This window comes from Microcebus murinus, chromosome 15 (assembly GCF_040939455.1).
Source record: "Microcebus murinus isolate Inina chromosome 15, M.murinus_Inina_mat1.0, whole genome shotgun sequence".
NCBI lineage: Eukaryota > Metazoa > Chordata > Mammalia > Primates > Cheirogaleidae > Microcebus > Microcebus murinus.
This window is the reverse complement of record NC_134118.1, coordinates 19,984,235-20,002,696: the sequence shown is the minus strand read 5'-3', so window position 1 is coordinate 20,002,696 and position 18,462 is coordinate 19,984,235. Positions and strand designations below refer to the sequence as shown.

Below are 18,462 nucleotides of genomic sequence, written 5' to 3'. Positions count from 1 at the left end.
TGTCTCCCCATAGCCATGTTTTGGGTCCTTATCGGCAATACGACTATTGTGGTCACTCGACAGTAATGAGACACGCCAGCAAAGTGCCTTCTTCCAATCTTCCCCTGGATAACTCTGGCTGCTAATAGAAGATAAAATCAAATTAAACTATTTCACAGTAGTCTTTAGGTCTGTTAATGGGATAGGATTTCAGGTACCTGACAAATTATCAATTTGGACAACCTTTTAAACCTTTGGTGAATACACTGATTTTCATTTTAATAGCATTTTACTAATTCTGGGTTAACTAGAAAGAAGAATGAAGAGGGCTGCTCTCTGGGAACCTCGGGGCTCTTGGGACTCTCTGCTAAGCCTTAACATCAAGTTAGTTGGAAAGAGATCCATCAATTGCTGCTTTGTATAACTTTGTAATGCCCCAGGGATAGTAATCATATGTTTTTGTGCTTGATTCCAGAACCAACTGGAATTTACGTGGGGAATTCTTCTACCTCTTTATATTTGTTTGTTCAAAATAACAAGTTCAAAGCACCCAGAAAGTAGTTGGAGAGAATACTTTATGATTTTGTAGGTTGAGAGGAAAGACAGTAAAAGAATATAAGATTTATGGAAAGTATAATATCTTTGATTCCAATAGTAGTATGCCTTTGACACTAAAGTCCTACCCAGATACATTTGGTGAGTCAAACTTATAGTATTTCAGGAGAAATGGTTCATTCATGCCTATGGATTCCCCCTACATATTAAAGATTTATCGTCCATGAATTTACCTAGCTTCTCTTAATCCACATACATTTTGATCTACACAATTTTTGAGGATGAAAGTTCTACAAGTATTATCTGTCAAGTAAATAAACAGGCTCTTCAGTGAAAAAAATTTCTGCCTTTCCAAGTTCAGTGGCTCTTCTGTCACAGCACATCCAATTTAAAATATCTTATTTTTTAAAATGTAGTCTAAGGATTAAAAATTGTTACAAATAATGTAAAGATTTAGAGTAGATTAAAACTTAGAAATGAAAAATCTTTTAGACTACATAATGGGGCAGGTCAAGTCATCATAAAATTTACAATGTGTACTAAACCACTATGATTTTGGAGTTTTCAAGGCCTTCCTTTTCTTTCTTGTATGATCCTATTAAATACGTGGGATTAAAAGTTATCATCCAAAAATAGATAACTATGCAATTGAGAAACCAGATAACACCTTAACTAAGTGATCAAATTTAACATCACCAATAAAGGGCAAAAGCAGATCACATAACTTCTCAGATATTCTGAGAAGGATAAAACATCATTTTTATTCAGTTTAACAGGCCAAAACATATAACCTGAATTTAATCATGAGGAAACTCAAACTTTGAGGGACATTCCCTAAAATAAGTGGCCAGTATTCTTAAAATGTCAATATCATAAAAGATAGAGAAAAGCTTAGGAACTCTCTAGATTAAAGGAAACTGCAGCAAAATGACAACTAAATGCAAGACACGATCCTAGACTAACTCCTGTATCAGGAAAACAACTGCTATAGACACTGTCAGGACTCTTGACAAAATTGGAATACAAACTGCAGATTAGATAAAAGTACTGCGTCAATGTTACATTTCCTGATTTTGACAACAGTATTATAGTCACATAAGATCCTTGTTCTTAGGAAATACACACTAAATATTAAGGGGTAAACGTGCATGATGTCTGCAACTATTCTGAAACTGTTCAGGGTAAAATATCTATGATTATATCTGTATCTGTCTGTCTGTCTTTCTCTTTCTCCAGAAAGAGAGCAAGCAATTGTAGCAAAATGTTAAAAATGAAGAATCTCTACAAGGGGTATAAATGTTGAATATCTCTAATTTGGAAATCTGAAATAAAAAATGCTCCAAAACCCAAAACTTTTTGAGCACTGACATGATGCTACAAGTAGAAAATTCCACACTTGAGTTGTGATGTGATGAGTTGCAGTCAAAATTTTGTTTCTTGTGCAAAAATTTAAAAAATATTGTATCAAATTACCTTCAGGCTATGTGTATAACGTGTATATGAAACTTAAATGAGTTTCCTGTTTACGCTTGGGTCCCATCCCCAAGATATCTTAATCTGTATAAACAAATATTCCAAAATCTAAAAATATCTGAAACACTTCTGGTCCCAAACATTTTGCATAAGGGATACTCGACCCTGTACTGGAGGTCTTTGTACAACTTTTCCATAAGTCTAAAATCATTTTTAAGAAGTTCAGAATTTTTCTAAGGCCTATAAATATAAACTCATTGCTATAATAGAAAAATAACTTCGAAAACCAATGCTTTTTGGGTCAAAATGTTCTAAAATGACTTTGAATTTCTGGGATGACTATTTCTTTTACTGTTTATAAGATCAAGGAACAATAAGTCAGGAAGAAGGAAGTCTAAGGCTCTTCACTTAAGAGTTATGTAACCTGGGGCAAAGTTTACTTAACTTCTCTGAACTTCAGCTAACTCATCTGCAAAGTAAAAATACCACTAAATACTTAAAAGTATTGTGGAAAGAATAACAAGAGACAAAGTACCTGAAAAGTACAAGCTATGCTTGTTTCTGGCACATTGTAACATTCAAATGATGGGGAAGTTTTTTTTCCCTTGCCCTTCTGTCTTCCACAGCAGCAGTCCCCAACTTTTTTGGTGCCAGGGACCAGTTTCCTGGAAGACAATTTTCCCATGGACTGGGGTTGGGCTGTGTGTGGGGGATGGTTTCAGAATAATTTTCAAGCACAATACATTTAGTGTGCAGTCAAACCTCTCTCTAATGACAATCTACACCCCAGCACTAGTATCACCACCTCAGCTCCACATCAGATCAATCAGACATTGGATTCTCAGAAGGAGTGTGCAACTAGATCCCTCGCATGCACAGTTTACAGTAGGGTTCATGCTCCTATGAGAATCTAGTGCCGCCCATGCAAGCGATGGGGAGCAGCTGTAAATGCAGATGAAGCTTTGCTCTCTACCTTCTGCTGTGCGGCCCGGTTCCTAACAGGACCAGCACCAGTCTCTGGCCTGGGGCTTGGGGCCCACAGTTATATAGCACTTCTCTGAAGGCACTTTATTATGAGTAGCAAAATTAAAGAATCAGGACATTCATCTTAGATTATAAAATCTCAGATGGAACATAATTAGTATATTTTTTCCATTTGAATGCTTATTTGCTCATATTTGATGAGTTTGCCCTTAATTACAGGGCAAGAGTTGGAAAAGAGTTTCGTGTTAGATTACCAAATACATTCTGTTGACCTGAAAACACATTTAAATGTCACTAGTTCTAGTACTTGGAACTATGCTTATAAGTCCCTTGGAAGGTTATAAATATGGAGTTATTAATGGACCATACTCAACACAGAAAAAATAAGATTAAAAAATAAGATATATCATTATAAGGTTCTTTATCTTTAGAAGTTATTCCAAAGAATCTCTTCACTTCTAAAGTTGTTATTAAGGTAATAAAAATGAGTTCAAATTGAATATTACAATTTTAATAAATCAAGTTCATATAAAAGACATAAAAGAATTATGTAGATCCTTGCAATTTTTCTGAAACTTGTATAAAACAAGGCATGTAATCACCACTGGAAAAAAGTTAGACTGAAATATAATAAAGATGACTTTTCAAAGGATAGAATTTATACTCTCTTTATTTAATATAAATTCACTCAGTCTTTCTCAACCCTAATATCTACCACCATTCAGCAACTAAGAGAACCATATATCTTCTTACTCCTTTGGTAATTACAAATTCATAAAATCAGCAGGATAAAAATAAATGCCAAAAGGAAAGCAAAAAAGTATAAAAATTATTTTCTATAAGCTCACTTAATGCACAAATTAAAACTGCTATCATTGAAGTCAAGGCTCTCAAAACATACCTTACTTGTCATTATTCCTAAATGTGGGTTATTTTAGAAAACTTGAAACGCTAAGAGTCCCAAGACCAATCATACATTCCCAAGTATAACCATCCCTGTTTTTTTCTTGCAATGGCTTATTAATTAACAGAAGAGTCAGATGAAAGGGCTTTTACTGTCAACAAAAATTTGTGGGCTTTTTTTCTTATCTTTACCATCCTGAACAAAAACTAATCCCACAAAAACATGGTCCCATCCCAGGGTTAGTCTATACTTGTACAGTACATGTATTTTCCTATGGGTTTGACTACACAAAGTTGATTTACATGATATTAATAACAGAATTCAGTTCATCATTGTCACATCAGGGCTCAGCAAAAAGTTGGGCAGTCCCCTGTAGCAGGCAGGCAAGAGGTCAGACTCAGAGGGTAGAAAATGAGGGGGCACAGTGAGGGTACACAGGCAACAGGCTGGGATGTGGAGAGGGTGATTCTGAGCCGGAGGAATCAGGAGCATGATCTTAAAAAAACACCAGTGGCAGCAAAAATTAACAGAGTTCTCACTGATGACACCTCTTTACTGAGATGTTTCACTGGGTCCCTGTGCAGGTCTCTGGGGGGTGAGGTGCTGCACCAGCCCACACCCACCCACACTATTTCTACCCTGATGAACATCACCTTCTTAGAAATAGCACTTCTTTTCTTTCATGAGAGCGTGACAAGACACTCTACTTCAGTCTACTCCAGATTAATCACATTTGTTAAATTCTCTAACACTTCAGGTTCAAGATGGTAGCCAAAGGGCTGGATAGTATTGGCAAAGCCAAGGATTTATCACTGTTGACAAACTTCCCTCTATACAGCTGAGGCTTAACAACAATTTTTGTTATCTTCACATTCTTCAAAGTTCCCAAGATTATCACCAGCTTTTCCTTTAGCATTTTAGTGTGAGAGTGGATGAAAGGATAACAGAAGTGCTCAATTTAAGTAGGATTAGAAAAAATAAAAAAGAATGATCCGGGCAGAGCCCTAGCTTCTCTAAATGTTTCCAAATCCAGTTTTCTAGAGGTTCACACACACACACACACACACACACACACACACACACACACACACACACACACACACAAACATACAAACACAGAGTTGATAAGCTTATCTTACGTTGCTTACAACAACAAAAACACAAAGAAAGATAAGGAGGCCACAAGGAAAAAGCCAATGCTGTAGCTGCCAAATCAAGAAACAGCTTGGGAAAAGATAAAATCATGTTGGGGAAGGGATAGGGAGAGGACCAGGGAAGGAGTCTGGAGGGGTTGACATCTCTGGCCTGGTCCAAGGAGCAGTCTCATGACCATTAGGAATTATAACGTCAACAGCACCATCTGGATAAAAAGGCAGAAACAACTTGTATTGCCCCAAATTCCAGGCAATGCTCAAGGATCCTTGCAAAATGTTCTGACCTACCAATATTTGGTCTGCGAGTCTGGAATCAATGAAAAGCCAATTAAGTCACCTTCTATAGAGTGAGTTATTCTCCACAGAATAACTTTGCTGACATAGCTGAGTCTAGGACTTTGAATTACTAAGTCCAAAAGGAGAACGTTTATCTAAGGTATCAGGAATAAGTCACAGAGGTTCTTTCACTCCACTTATTAGTTTCCAAACTATCTCTTCCACTATCTCCTAATTGGGCTTTCTGACTCCTTTGTTCCCTCTCTACTTCACTCTCTGCACTGTATCTCGAAAGAGCTTTCAGAGACAAACACATGACCACTACTGTGCAGTAGCTCACTACTCTCAGGGCAGTTCATCGTATAAGGCCATCTTTATGTGAGCCTTCCCTATATCCCCTGAATCATGTATTGACAATAACCTATTCCTGCATGTTGCTCTCCACCCCGGCAAGAACAAACAAAACCCTAACACATCTTCCTGCCCCAAAGAGGATCAATTTTATGCCCATGAAATGTGCCATGTTTCCTTTGTGCCCAGGTTTCTTCACACACTGCTCCCTCTAACTGGTTACTGTTCTTTCTCACACAGACACCCTCCACTTTTCATGGTTGATAGCATCTCAACCCTCAGGATTCAATTTTACAGCATTTGTCAATTCAACACATACTGAATTCCTGCTGTATGCTGGGTATTGTGCCAGGTGCACATGGATAGGAAGATCAGTCCCCAAAGTGCTCAAAACCAACCATACATCATGAAAAGTGCCTTGGTAGTAATAAGCACAGAACCTCTGGGAACACAGAGCCGGAGGGTAACCTGGTGTGGTGACGCGGAAGGCTGAGGACAGGCTTAAGTGGTGATGAGTGCAGTTGATCCAAGTTCTCCTCCCCACCCACCCTATCCCCCCTGTGCGGGAGGATGAGGGGGGAATTTGAGGCAGAGGAAAGGAATAGGTTGGGAACCACACTCAGTCAGATGTTGTGGGAGCAGAACGTGTGTTGGAAGGAACGGCAATATCTGAGAGTGGAAAGGCAGTCAGGAACTTCTTGTGAACTTGAGCAAGTAAATTCATTACCCTGGGCCTCAGCTTCCTGATATGCAAAATGACAATAATAACAGTGCTTATTTCAGAGAGTTGCTGTGAGAATGAAAGTGCTGAGGACAATGTCCGACATATACTTATGGTTAAATTGTTATGTCACCATTGTGATTAGGCCCAAATATTATGACTGTAGGGTAGCATCTAGATAAGTGGTCACAGACCCAGGATCGATGTGTCATCCAGTGGCAGAGCAAACCCTTAGTAGCGTAAAGCAATGAAAGATCAATTAATTTAACTGTCTCCAAAAGCCAGGCAAATGATCTCAGATTAAAATATGCCACAGTTGGTGTACCAGTTTCCTCTTGCTGCAGTAATAAATTACCACAAATTTAGTGGTTTAAAACAACACATTTATTATATTACAGTTCTGAAGGTGAACAATCTGAAACAGGTCTTATGGGCTAAAATCAAGGTTATTGATAGCCTTCCTTCTGGAGGCTCTGGGGGAGAGTCTGCTTTTTCCTTTTCCAAATTCTAGAGGCCACCTGCTTTCCTTAGTTCATGGCCCCTTGTTTTACCTTCAAAGGTTATGACTCTGACTTCTGCTTCTACTCTCACATCTCCTCTAACTTAGACTCTCTTGCTTTCCTCTTATAAGAATCCTTGTGATTAAGCTGAGCCCACCCAAACAAGCTACGATAAACTCTCCATGTCAAGAGCTTTACCTTAATAACATCTGCAAAGTCCTTTTTACCACATAGGGTGACGTATTCGCACTGGGATTAGGATGTGGATATCTCTGAGGACCCATTATTCCGTCTACAGCAGTTGGTCTCATTGCTGTCATCTCAGTCCCTATAACGACTAATAACTATGTTTTAGCATTTCTAGTTCAAATTCAAGAAAAATTTGATCCATTGATTATATAAATAGTCATGAGGTTCATAGAGTAGGAGGTGAAAGAATGGGAAATGGAGATAACATATGTAAGCCAATCATCTAGAAAAACAAAGTACCTAAACCTTTCTACATATAGGTTGAATAGTGGCCTCAAAGCCATATGATAGAGAATCAAAGATTATTAAGCATTTGAAGGGGCCTTAGAGATTAAGTTCGATTCTCTGTTCGTGAAATGAATATCTCTGTATAAAAACCCTCACAAGGTTGGGGGCTCTCAACTATCTCTCTGATTATAATCTAGCTCATACTTTCCTACTGTTACCAAAGAATCTCCATAAATAGAGTCTGTTAAGTGATCTCTTGAAATCTAGATATAATAAAATTATGGCCAGGCTAAAAATGCTATCAAAAATGGAAACAAAAAGACAAATCACTTGTCCAGAAAAGTTTAAATAACCAGCTGGAAGGGATCAAATACAATTAATTGCATAAGAATGCCAAGATAGCCCTTCTGAAAACAGAGAAGTCAAAACGAAAAAGTTCTTGAGAAGAGGGGCTTCCCTATAGGCGTGCTTGGGAATCAACCTACAATAAAATTAATTCAAAATACTTTTTTCCTCTCTCTCCAAGAAAAATATTTAATTTGAAAATATGAGACTGTGTAAATAATGTAATTAGGTTATCAAGTAAGCTAAGAGCATCAGATTCCTTCCATTGTGGCAACTTTTTTTTGCTTGTTTTTTTAAGAGTCGGGGTCTTGTTCTGTTTCCTGGCTCTATGGCTGGATCATAGCTCTCTGCAACCTCCAGCTCCTAGGATCAAATAGTCCTCCTGTCTCAACCTCCTGAATAGCTGGGATTACAGGCCCATACCACCCTGTTCAGCTAATTAAAAAAAAAAATTTTTTTTTTTAAATTTTTTATTTTAGAGATGAGGTCTCACTACGTTGCCCAGGCTGGTTTTGAAATCTTGGCCTCAAGTGAACCTCTGCCTTAGCCTCCAAAAGTGCTGGGATTACAGGTGTGAGCTACCATGTCCAGGTCTTTAAGGCAACTTGATGTATTCTAAAATACTGAGTTGTTAAACTTTAGGATCATACTCAGAAACAAAAAGTTTCTCACAAAAAGAAAGTGACAAAGCTTTTCTGTATGCTATGTTTTCCTGTTTTGTGTGTTAGTATATGTTTACAATAAACACATTGTGTGTATGTACTGAATTCATAGGCAGCTAGATTTGGGAGAGCCTTTATATGTCATTGAACAAGCTTCTGTATATGATTTAAGAACATTCTCTATTCATCATCTATTCCAAATCGTCACCTTGCCTTGGTTGGAACACCTACAGCGACAATGTACTCCCTCACAGGAAAATCTATCATGGACAGGTTTGGCGAAGCTGCCTCTATCTACCCCAAGAATGTCCCTTAAGTCCCTTTAGAACCATTCACTCACACTCCTCACCGCTCGAAGTGTCCACTGTGGCCTTATTATCCCAAGGGTAAAAGTTCAAGAAACTGCAGGTAAGTGAACTACGATTCTTTTATGCTTACATATATTTAAAGATGTTACTTTTACTCTCTGGTTCTAAGATGTAAGATAAGTGAGCAGGTGGTTTTACTGTGACAAATAAACATTTTAAACCAATATAAACATTCTAACAGCCACTTTTTCTGTCTAAATATTCTTATGACAATTTTATTATTTTTCATCAAAATTTTCTATAAAGGGAAGTCTGGAATTGATAGCTAAGGTTCAAAAGACTTTTTAAACTTAAGTGACCTTTTCTAGGCAGACTAAGAATCTCAGTCACAATTTAAAAATACTATTGGAATTATCTGAAATGAATGAAGACTAATGAAGGAAGATTTAATGGAATAGGAAATATAAACATGCAAATTTGACCTTTCATCTAAAAGTCCAAGGTCACTCTCTCATTTGGCTTAGGAATTTCTTCATTTAATCTCTTTATTCATTAATAATCTTAAAAAAGGTAAGAAAAAAATTTTAGTTCACCCTGTTTATGAAAATATAACACTTAATTTATATTAATTATAAACTTAAGAGAGTTACACTTTTTTTTCCAGTAGGTAAATAAATGATTGGCAAAGGATTCACCCTTACCCCCCATACAAAAGCAAAATGTGACTGAAGGGTGCTTTATCCATTTGGTGATTTAAATGGTTAAGAAACACACATAATTTAGTTCATTTATCAAAGCTCTACTATAATACATTAAAATATTAAAATTTATTTATATTAATGCTAGTATTTATATAAAAGTAGTTATGAAGGAAAAGTATACTAAAATTTATTTCATGTCACTTATGGGGGATATTTTTTGGGACTTGTTTTTACCTTCCAGAACTGTAAGTTTCTATTGTTTTAAACTTTTCTTCCCTCAGTGTGTGGTACTTTGTTATAGCAGTTCTAGGAAACTGCCACAAAGAGGTTTAATAAAGAGAAAGCTGTGTGAAGGAGAGAACAATGATAGAGAATCCCAAAACATTGGCTCTTGAGAACAAAAACAGTGTAACTGAGAATAAAATAAAACAGCTTCTCCATTTGGCCAAGGACAACCTGAACCTAAGGTTACTATTTCAGACTGGAGTATAGTGGAAAGTTGATGATTTCCCAACGAGTGCTAACTAATAAACAAAAATGATTCTGCTTCAAAAGAATGAGAAAACAAGCCATAGATTGGGAGAAAATATTTACGAAACACATATTTAAGAAAGGATTGTTATCCAAAATATACAAAGAACTCTTAAAATTCAACAATAAGAAAATTAACAGCACCATCAAAAAATCTGCAACAGACCTGAATGGACAGCTTACCAACAAAATATACAGATGACAAATAAACATATGAATAGATATTCAACATCGTATGCCATTAGTAAATGACAAATGACAAAACTATAATGAGATACCATTACAAACCTATTACAATGGCCCAAACCCAAAACACCACCACCGCCAAATGTTGGTGAGGATACAAGCAATAGGAACTGTCATTCGTTGCTGATGAGAGTGTAAAATGGTACAGCCTGTTTGGAAGACAGTATGGTAGTTTTTACAAAATTAAATGTACTCTTACTATACAATCCAGTCATCACATACCTTGATACGAGCTGAAAACTAATGTCCACACAAAAACTTGCAGATTGATGTTTACAGCAGCTTTATTCACAAGACAAAACTTGGAAGCAATCAAGTCGTCCTTCAGTAGGTGAAAGGATAAAGAAACTGTGGTATGTCCAGATAATGGGAATCAGCACTAAAGTGAAGAGCCATGGAAAGAGCCAATGGAATTTTAAATGCATATTACTAAGTGAAAGAAGCCAATCTGAAAAAGCTACATATTGTATGTTTCCAAATATATGACATTCTGGAAAAACCAAAACTATAGAGCTGGTAAAAAGATCAGTGGTTTCCAGGGGCTGGAGGAAGAGAGGAATGAATAGGTGGAGCACGGAGGACATTTTTGGGCAGAGAAGCTATTCTAATGATACTATAATGGAATATACATTCACTATAGATTTGTTAAAACACATAGAATGTGCACCACCAATGGTGAATCCTAAGGTAAACTATAGATTTTGCAAGAAAATAATATGTCAATGTAGGTTCATTGATTGTAACAAATGTACCACTTTGGTGAGGGACGTTGACAGTGGGGGAGGCTGAGCACATGTGGGGGCAGGGAGCATATGGAAACTTTATGTACCTTCTGCTCAAAGTTGCTGTGAACCTAAAACTGCTTTAAAAAATAAACTCTAAAAAAAATATTACTGCTGTGCCAGGACTGGGTGACTGAAGTCTAAAAATGTGAGCAAGACGCTAAGGGGCTATGTTTAGAAGATAAAAGACAAGACAAAAAAGGCATTTGAAGGCTGATCTTATGCAATGAGTTCTGCTTCTGGCTAAGGCAAACTAGCTTGTATCTGACCAATGTTCTTGCCAAGAACAATTAGAAAAGGTGATTAAAATGTACAATATGTACTATTTGAACATCAAAAAGATACCAAGGTGGTGAGGACCTGAGAGATCAAGATCCTAGAGAGAAGGGGGGCCCACAGCAAGAGCTCAATATTTAGGGTGACCTTTTCTGACTAGGTATTTAAAATTTGTAAGAAGTGGCTGGGTGATGGGCAGGCAAGTAAAAGCTACGAGCTGAGACACTATGCCTGATGCATTCTCATGAGCCTGGGGAGGCAAAAACTAGAGATGAAGATCGGCCGTGAAGAAAAGGCACCACAGAATTTCATTTGGGACCCAGAAGAGCTACACTTGGTGGTATGTTAGATTTGGCTTGGAGCAGCTCACAAAGGCTACTTTTGTGCATCTCTTCCCAATTCCATGTTCAGTGATATCACACTGGTAGTTGGAAATTGGCAATGATGGAAGTATTTACACAATGGGAATTGCCAGACACTACTAATCAGAATCCCTCCTCTTGAGAGTCAATTACTAAACACTTACCGGTACATCACTGGCTGCATTCAACAAGTAAGAGCAAGCCAGAAATAAACCAATCCTCAGAAAAAGTGAAAAATGATCTCAAAAAATCAATCTCAGATAGATTGTAATAATCAGTCCTTACCTTAGCACCTCCCAGAAGCAAAATGAAATTTTCCCTGCAGGAAGACATATTAGAGTCTAGAAATCTATAAGGTTTTTTTTTTTTTTTTTTTTAAATAAACAATGATTACTAATTCAATAAAAAAATTACTGGGTACATGGAGAGAGAAGACAAATAACGAGAATCAAGAAAAAACAAGGCCGGGCGCGGTGGCTCACGCCTGTAATCCTAGCTCTTGGGAGGCCGAGGCGGGCGGATTGCTCAAGGTCAGGAGTTCAAAACCAGCCTGAGCAAGAGCGAGACCCCGTCTCTACTATAAATAGAAAGAAATTAATTGGCCAACTGATATATATATAAAAAAAAAAAAAATTAGCCGGGCATGGTGGCACATGCCTGTAGTCCCAGCTACTCGGGAGGCTGAGGCAGAAGGATCGCTCGAGCCCAGGAGTTTGAGGTTGCTGTGAGCTAGGCTGATGCCACGGCACTCACTCTAGCCTGGGCAACAAAGCAAGACTCTGTCTCAAAAAAAAAAAAAAAAAAAAAAAAAAACAAAAAAGACAGCAGAGACAAACCAACATGAGATCCAGATATTGGAGAATTTGAAATGGACTTTGGGATAATTGAATAATATGTTCAAAAAACGCAAAGCAATATATGAAGAATTTAACTAGAACATTGATATCTATGAAGAAATCAAACTGAAACTCTAGAAGTAAAAAATAAATCAACTAACATTAGAAATTCCACAGATGGTTTGACAGCAGATTGCAAATAGAGGTAGAAAGGATTAGTGAACTAGAACAGCATCTCACAACCTTTAATATATATACACACAATCACCTGGAGATGCAGACTGTGATTGAACAGGTCTAGGGCGGGGCCTGAGAATCTGCATTTCTAGCAGCCTCATAGGTGATACTGGCACAGTTGCTCAGGAACCACACCATGCCACTGCTGCTGTTGGCCCAGGGATAATTATGAATACCAGGAATCTAGAAAACAGGTGAAAAAAAAATCCAGATAGAAACATGGAGAATAAAGAATGCAAAGCATAGAAAAAAATATACCAGACAACGGGGAACATAAAATATCTAACAAGTGTAACTGAAATCACAGAAGAGATGAGGTGAAATAGAGTAGAAGAGATATCTGAAGAATGAACACCTGAGGTTTCCAAACTTTAGGAAAGAGAAGAGGGCACAGAGTAAAAAAGCACGAAGAATCCCAAGCAGGATGAATACAAAGAGAAGTACTGCCAGCAGGAGGCTCAGGCAGAGCAGGGATTATCTCCTACAGACCTGCTTTTGTCTAATGGAGTAAATTCCAGAGCAATCCAGGGAAGATCCACCAAATCCTTGAGAAAACTGTTTCAGAAAAACAAACAACAAAAAGCCCCAAACCCAAATCTAAAAAAAGCCCACTGCCAGTGTAGACTAAAAGAAACAGACAGTACTAAATAAAAAAAGACTGTTGGACTCTTAACACTCGAGTGGTAGGATCGGGCTGAGAAAATTACTCAGCTGTAAAAGCATGTGCATCTTTCATGAAAAAGGGAAGACAACTCAACAGAACAGAATCAAGCAACCAAAGGTAGAGCAAGTATCAAATTCACAGTCCCAGGGATTATGGAGGGTATGTGCCCTGGGGTAAGAAGGGGATGAAAGAATTTTGGGGCCCAACTTAGAATTCTGCTTACCACATTGGGCAATTCCATCAGATACTTAAGGACGAAATAATACTAATTCTATACAAGCTCTTCCAGAAAAATGTTGAGGAAGGAATATTTTCCAATTCATTCTATGAAATCAATGTTACTCTGATACCAAAATTAAGATGACATTTTAAGAAAACTACAGATTAGTATCATCCATGAGCAAAAATGCAAAAAGTCTTCACAAAATATTACCAAATCAACAGATGTACTGTATCAACAGTAATATATAAGTAAAGTTTATTCCATGAATGCAAGGTTGATTTAACACTTGAAAATCATTCATTGTAATTCAAAACCCAAACCATACATTATTTCAACAGATGAGAAAGCATGTGATAAAATTCAATTCCATTCTCTATTCATGATTAATACACACTCACACACAAACTCTGTGAAAGTTAGGAACAGAAAGTAACTTTCCTAATTATAAAACTATAGTTAACTTTCACACTTAATGGTAAACTTCTGAAAACTCTTCCCTTGAGTCATGAGATAAAGACAAAGATGTTCAACTCTATTTAACAGTATACTGAAAGTTCTAGCCAGTACTGTAACACATGAGCAGGATATAAAAGTTATGAGGATTGGCAAGGAAAAAACAAAACTGTAACTATCAGATGCTATAACTGTATACATAGAAAATCTGGAAAAATAATAACAACACTACAGAAAAGCTATTAGAATAAGTTAATTAGATAGGTAAAGATAAACATATTTAATACAATTACGTTTCCAAGTAGCAGCAATAAAAATATGAAAATCAACCATTTAAATAATATCAAAGGGAACACACATGAATAAATTTACTAAATGATATGTAAGATTTATATATAGAAAACTATAAAACATTATTGGTAGAAGTCAGAGAAGATCAAAATGGATAGAAAACTTGATATTATTACAATGCCAATTTCTCCCCAAGAATTGTTAGGACAATTTTCAAGAAAAAACAACAGAGCTGAAATACTTATACTGCTAATTGTCACGACTTATTATACAACTATGGTACTTGACCATGCGTGTTGGTGGACAGATTGAGCAGCAGACCAAGGAAGAGAATAAAGTTAGAGGACAGACCCACCTGTGCACAGACACCTCATTTATGATAAAGGCGACCTGTAAAGCATGATATTTTCAATAAACAGCATTGACTGAAACAGATATTTTTATGGAACAAGAAGCAAACAACCTTGAACTCTCCTCACACCCCAAACATACTTCATACTTAAAAATAAGTTGTATTTGATTTTAGATCTAAAGGAAAAATACAAAACGGCAAAGTTTCTACAATAGTACATCAATGGGAATCTTCACACTGGTGTGGAAAAGGTAAACATTTCTTAAACAGGACACAAGAAGGACTAGCACAAAAAGGAAAATATTGGTAAGTTCTATTACATTAAAATTAAGCATGTCTGTTCTTCAAAAGGCACCATGAAAAGAATGAAAAGGCAGGTGATTGAACGGAAAATATTTAAATTACCATGACCTACCAAGGATTTGTATCTAGAATACCTAAATAACTCCTGTAATTCAGGGGGATGGGAAAAAATTAAGCTTGTAAGCCAATAGACAAATGGGCAAAAGACCTGAACAGGTACTTTATGAGAAAGGATACCCAAATAGCCAATAAACACATAAAAGATACTCAATATCATTAGTTAACAGGGAAATATAAAACCACAATTAGAATTATATTACATTCCCATCACAATGGCTAACATTAAAGACAAAACAATAGCAAGTGCTGGCAAGGATATGGAGCTTCTCGCATTTTTATACATTGCTGTTGGGATTGTAAATGTATTCAATTACTTGGGAAGACTATTTGGCAGTATATAGTAAAGCAGATCAATTTCATTTTGTACCACACAGAAATTACACTCCTAGCTAACCACTCAGTGGAAAGGTTCCCACTTGAGTGGAACAAAAGATAAAAACAAGAATGTTGACAGCTATATTAGTTGCAATATTAATATCAGGATGTTGAAAATACCCAATTCCCCTTTAACAGTAGGACAGATGAACTGTGATATACACATGCTATGGGAAACTATGTAACGATGAAAATGAATGAAAGTATGGCTACTTTTAAAAACATAGTTTTGCTAACATAATGTTAAGCAAAACCAAACCAAACAAGCCTTCAAACTCAAACACTCAAAACATAGATAAACCCTTTCACTTACACCAAGTTTAAAAACAACTAAAACTAGTGTATAGGGTCAGAACGAGGGACAGTGGTTTCCTTCGGGGAATGGCAGAGGATAGTAAATGTGATGTTTTATTTCTTCATCTGACCGGTGGTTACACAGAAGTATTCACTTTATGAAAATGCTCAGCTATATACTTTTTTGTAACCATGCTATAGTACAAAAAACTTTTTTGTTAAATAAGTAGAATTAAAAAAAAGAATGACTCCAACTATTAAAACAGTAACCACATCCGTAGTTGGCAGGAGCTGGAGATGCAGGAAGCAGATGATTACAAAAAGGTAAGAAGGAATTTTGGGGGCTGATGGAACTGTTCTATATCTTGATTGTGATACAGTAGGTTACACTACTGTATGTATTTGTCAAAATTCATAGAACTGCACACCAAAAGCAGTAAAATTTGCTGTATAAAAGCTATCCCTCAATTATAAATACTTTGGATATAAAAGAGAATGAATTAATTTGGCTTCTTTTTATGTTTGTGGAAAGTTAATTATCTGTGGTTGTTATAATCTACTTTTCTCATTGATTAAATTAGAAAGAAAATTAAATGGTCTGTCTCCAAAATATCTTCTTACCCTTGTATTGACAGAAACTTGTAAAATTAAAACAAACAAACAAACAAAATCGGGGAAAACAAAGAATGCTATTCACTTTGGTTTTATGACATTAATTTTTGGTTTTGGGAAAAATGGACTTGAGAAATATACATATATATGTTGTGTTTAATATTCACATATGGCATAAGAAAAATAATAGTAAGCTCTTAGTTATTCCTTTTCATATTTATTCATAAAAAATTTGAGGAAAGTTAATCATAGGGTCTATTTTTTTTACGTATTAGAAACAGAGTAGAAAATTTTCAGTTAAAAAAATTCTATGTCCTCTTAAGGTTTATTTTACATTTTCCCATATTCGGCCAGTGAATCTAGAAACTAAAATATTGGTTTTGAGACCATTAATTTCTGGGGCATTATGGGAAAAAAACAGTTGGCCTTACTGGATCTCAAACTTACAATTATTTTGAGACATCTTATTCTAATATATCTATAAATATAAAAGGATGAAATTAAATGGAGGATCTTTCTGAAAGAAACATATACCTGAAAAAAAATTTGATAGCTAGAAAGATAGATTGCATCAAATCTACGCCATGGAGAAGTAGGAAAACCTTCGGACTCTCAATAAGTAACACATTATTTAAAAAGTAGGGTAAATATAAAGCTTCATTTACTTACAATTATTTAAATATTGCCTTATTTTGAAACATCTAAAGGTTTAACTTATATACACAGGTAAATACTGGACATTAATTAAAAATTTTGGCCAGGTGTGGTGACTCACACCTGTAATCCCAGCACTTTGGGAGGCTGAGGCACGAGGATTGCTTGGGGCCAGGAGTTAAAGATCAGTCTGGGATACACAGTGAGACTTTGTCTCTACCAAAAAAAAAAAAAATCTTTTTCAAAGTCATCTGAATTTCCCTCCTCAAAAGAAGAAAAAGGTGATTATATTTTAGTTGCCTAAGGCCACTTAACTCATCCAAGGTCTCCCTAACCCCAACCTGGAAATCTCCCCATATTTTGTAATTAAGGGTTATACCGTGAGTAAGTTGTGTGAAGGCAGACAACACAGCCGCATTCTTACAGCTGTTGGCAAAATAATAATAATAATAATAATGATACCTTACAAGGAAAATATCTTACCACTTGCGCTGGAACTTGTTCCATTTTTGCAGCAGGAGTTCCCGGTCTCGGGTAAAATTGGTTAATAAAGAGGCTTGGAAATTTGTACTCTTCAACAAGTTTCACTGTTTCTTGAAAATCCTGATCTGTTTCTCCAGGAAAACCACAGATAATATCTGTAGCAATAGTTATTCCAGGAACTCTAGAAAATAACAAGACAAAAATGTATAAAGTTGACTACAAGCCATAATTATTCTATTTCCCTGACATTTTAAATACTCTTTTTTGGGTAATTAAAATTTATTTTTAGGAAAGGGACACTTGCAAATAGTTTTAAAGAACTCTAAATACTAAAAGATTAAAATGAGAAACAGTGGCCCCTTGCCATTCCCAGACATATCCATTATTAATTCTTTTAAATGTTTCTTTGTTCTTTCCTCTATATTTAAAAATAGATGCTTATTCTGCTATTTCTAGATTTATTGATTTCTAGACAACAGTTACTGACTTCTCCATTATGTATGGGAAGTGAGGTTTTAGCTCTTAAACTACTCTATCTTTACCCTCCCTTAAAGTAATCACTGAACAACTTCCAGTTAATTTAATAATACAGTACTTCCATTGGTATAATTGCAAAGATAATGTTCACTGCAGAGCCAATTGGTATACCATCAAATTTTATTTTTCTATAATGTTTAATTTGTCCTAGAGTTAACAATTATCTTTTTAAAAAATGGTTAATATTCTATGTACCTATGCTAATGTTTTCTAGAAGCTGCATCAGACCTACTAAAAACCAATATTTTCTAAATATTCAATGTATTATATAATTCACCATTCCCCATTTTTTCCCCTAGAAATGCCACTCCTTTCTTCAAGTGTCTCTTGCTTTTACAGTCAACTGGCTGCCATTCTTGAATATGGCTTCTTGGTGCGACTTTTTCAACCTCCTTTTTTTCTGGATTTTATGTTTTTGCAATTCTTAATTAATTCCCTCAT

The 18,462-nt window shown here is 36.0% G+C and overlaps 1 protein-coding gene across 5 annotated transcripts in view; it reads right to left on the bottom strand.

Annotated features, from left to right (window-relative positions):
• Positions 1-18,462, bottom strand: part of CDKAL1 (CDKAL1 threonylcarbamoyladenosine tRNA methylthiotransferase) — a 594,702-nt gene that overhangs the window by 130,029 nt on the left and 446,211 nt on the right. For all 5 annotated transcript variants that reach the window (XM_012753511.2, XM_076010495.1, XM_020280124.2 and 2 more), the window contains one exon: positions 17,485-17,665. In XM_012753511.2, coding sequence (XP_012608965.1) covers positions 17,485-17,665 — 181 coding nt within the window. The remainder of the gene's footprint in view (positions 1-17,484; positions 17,666-18,462) is intronic.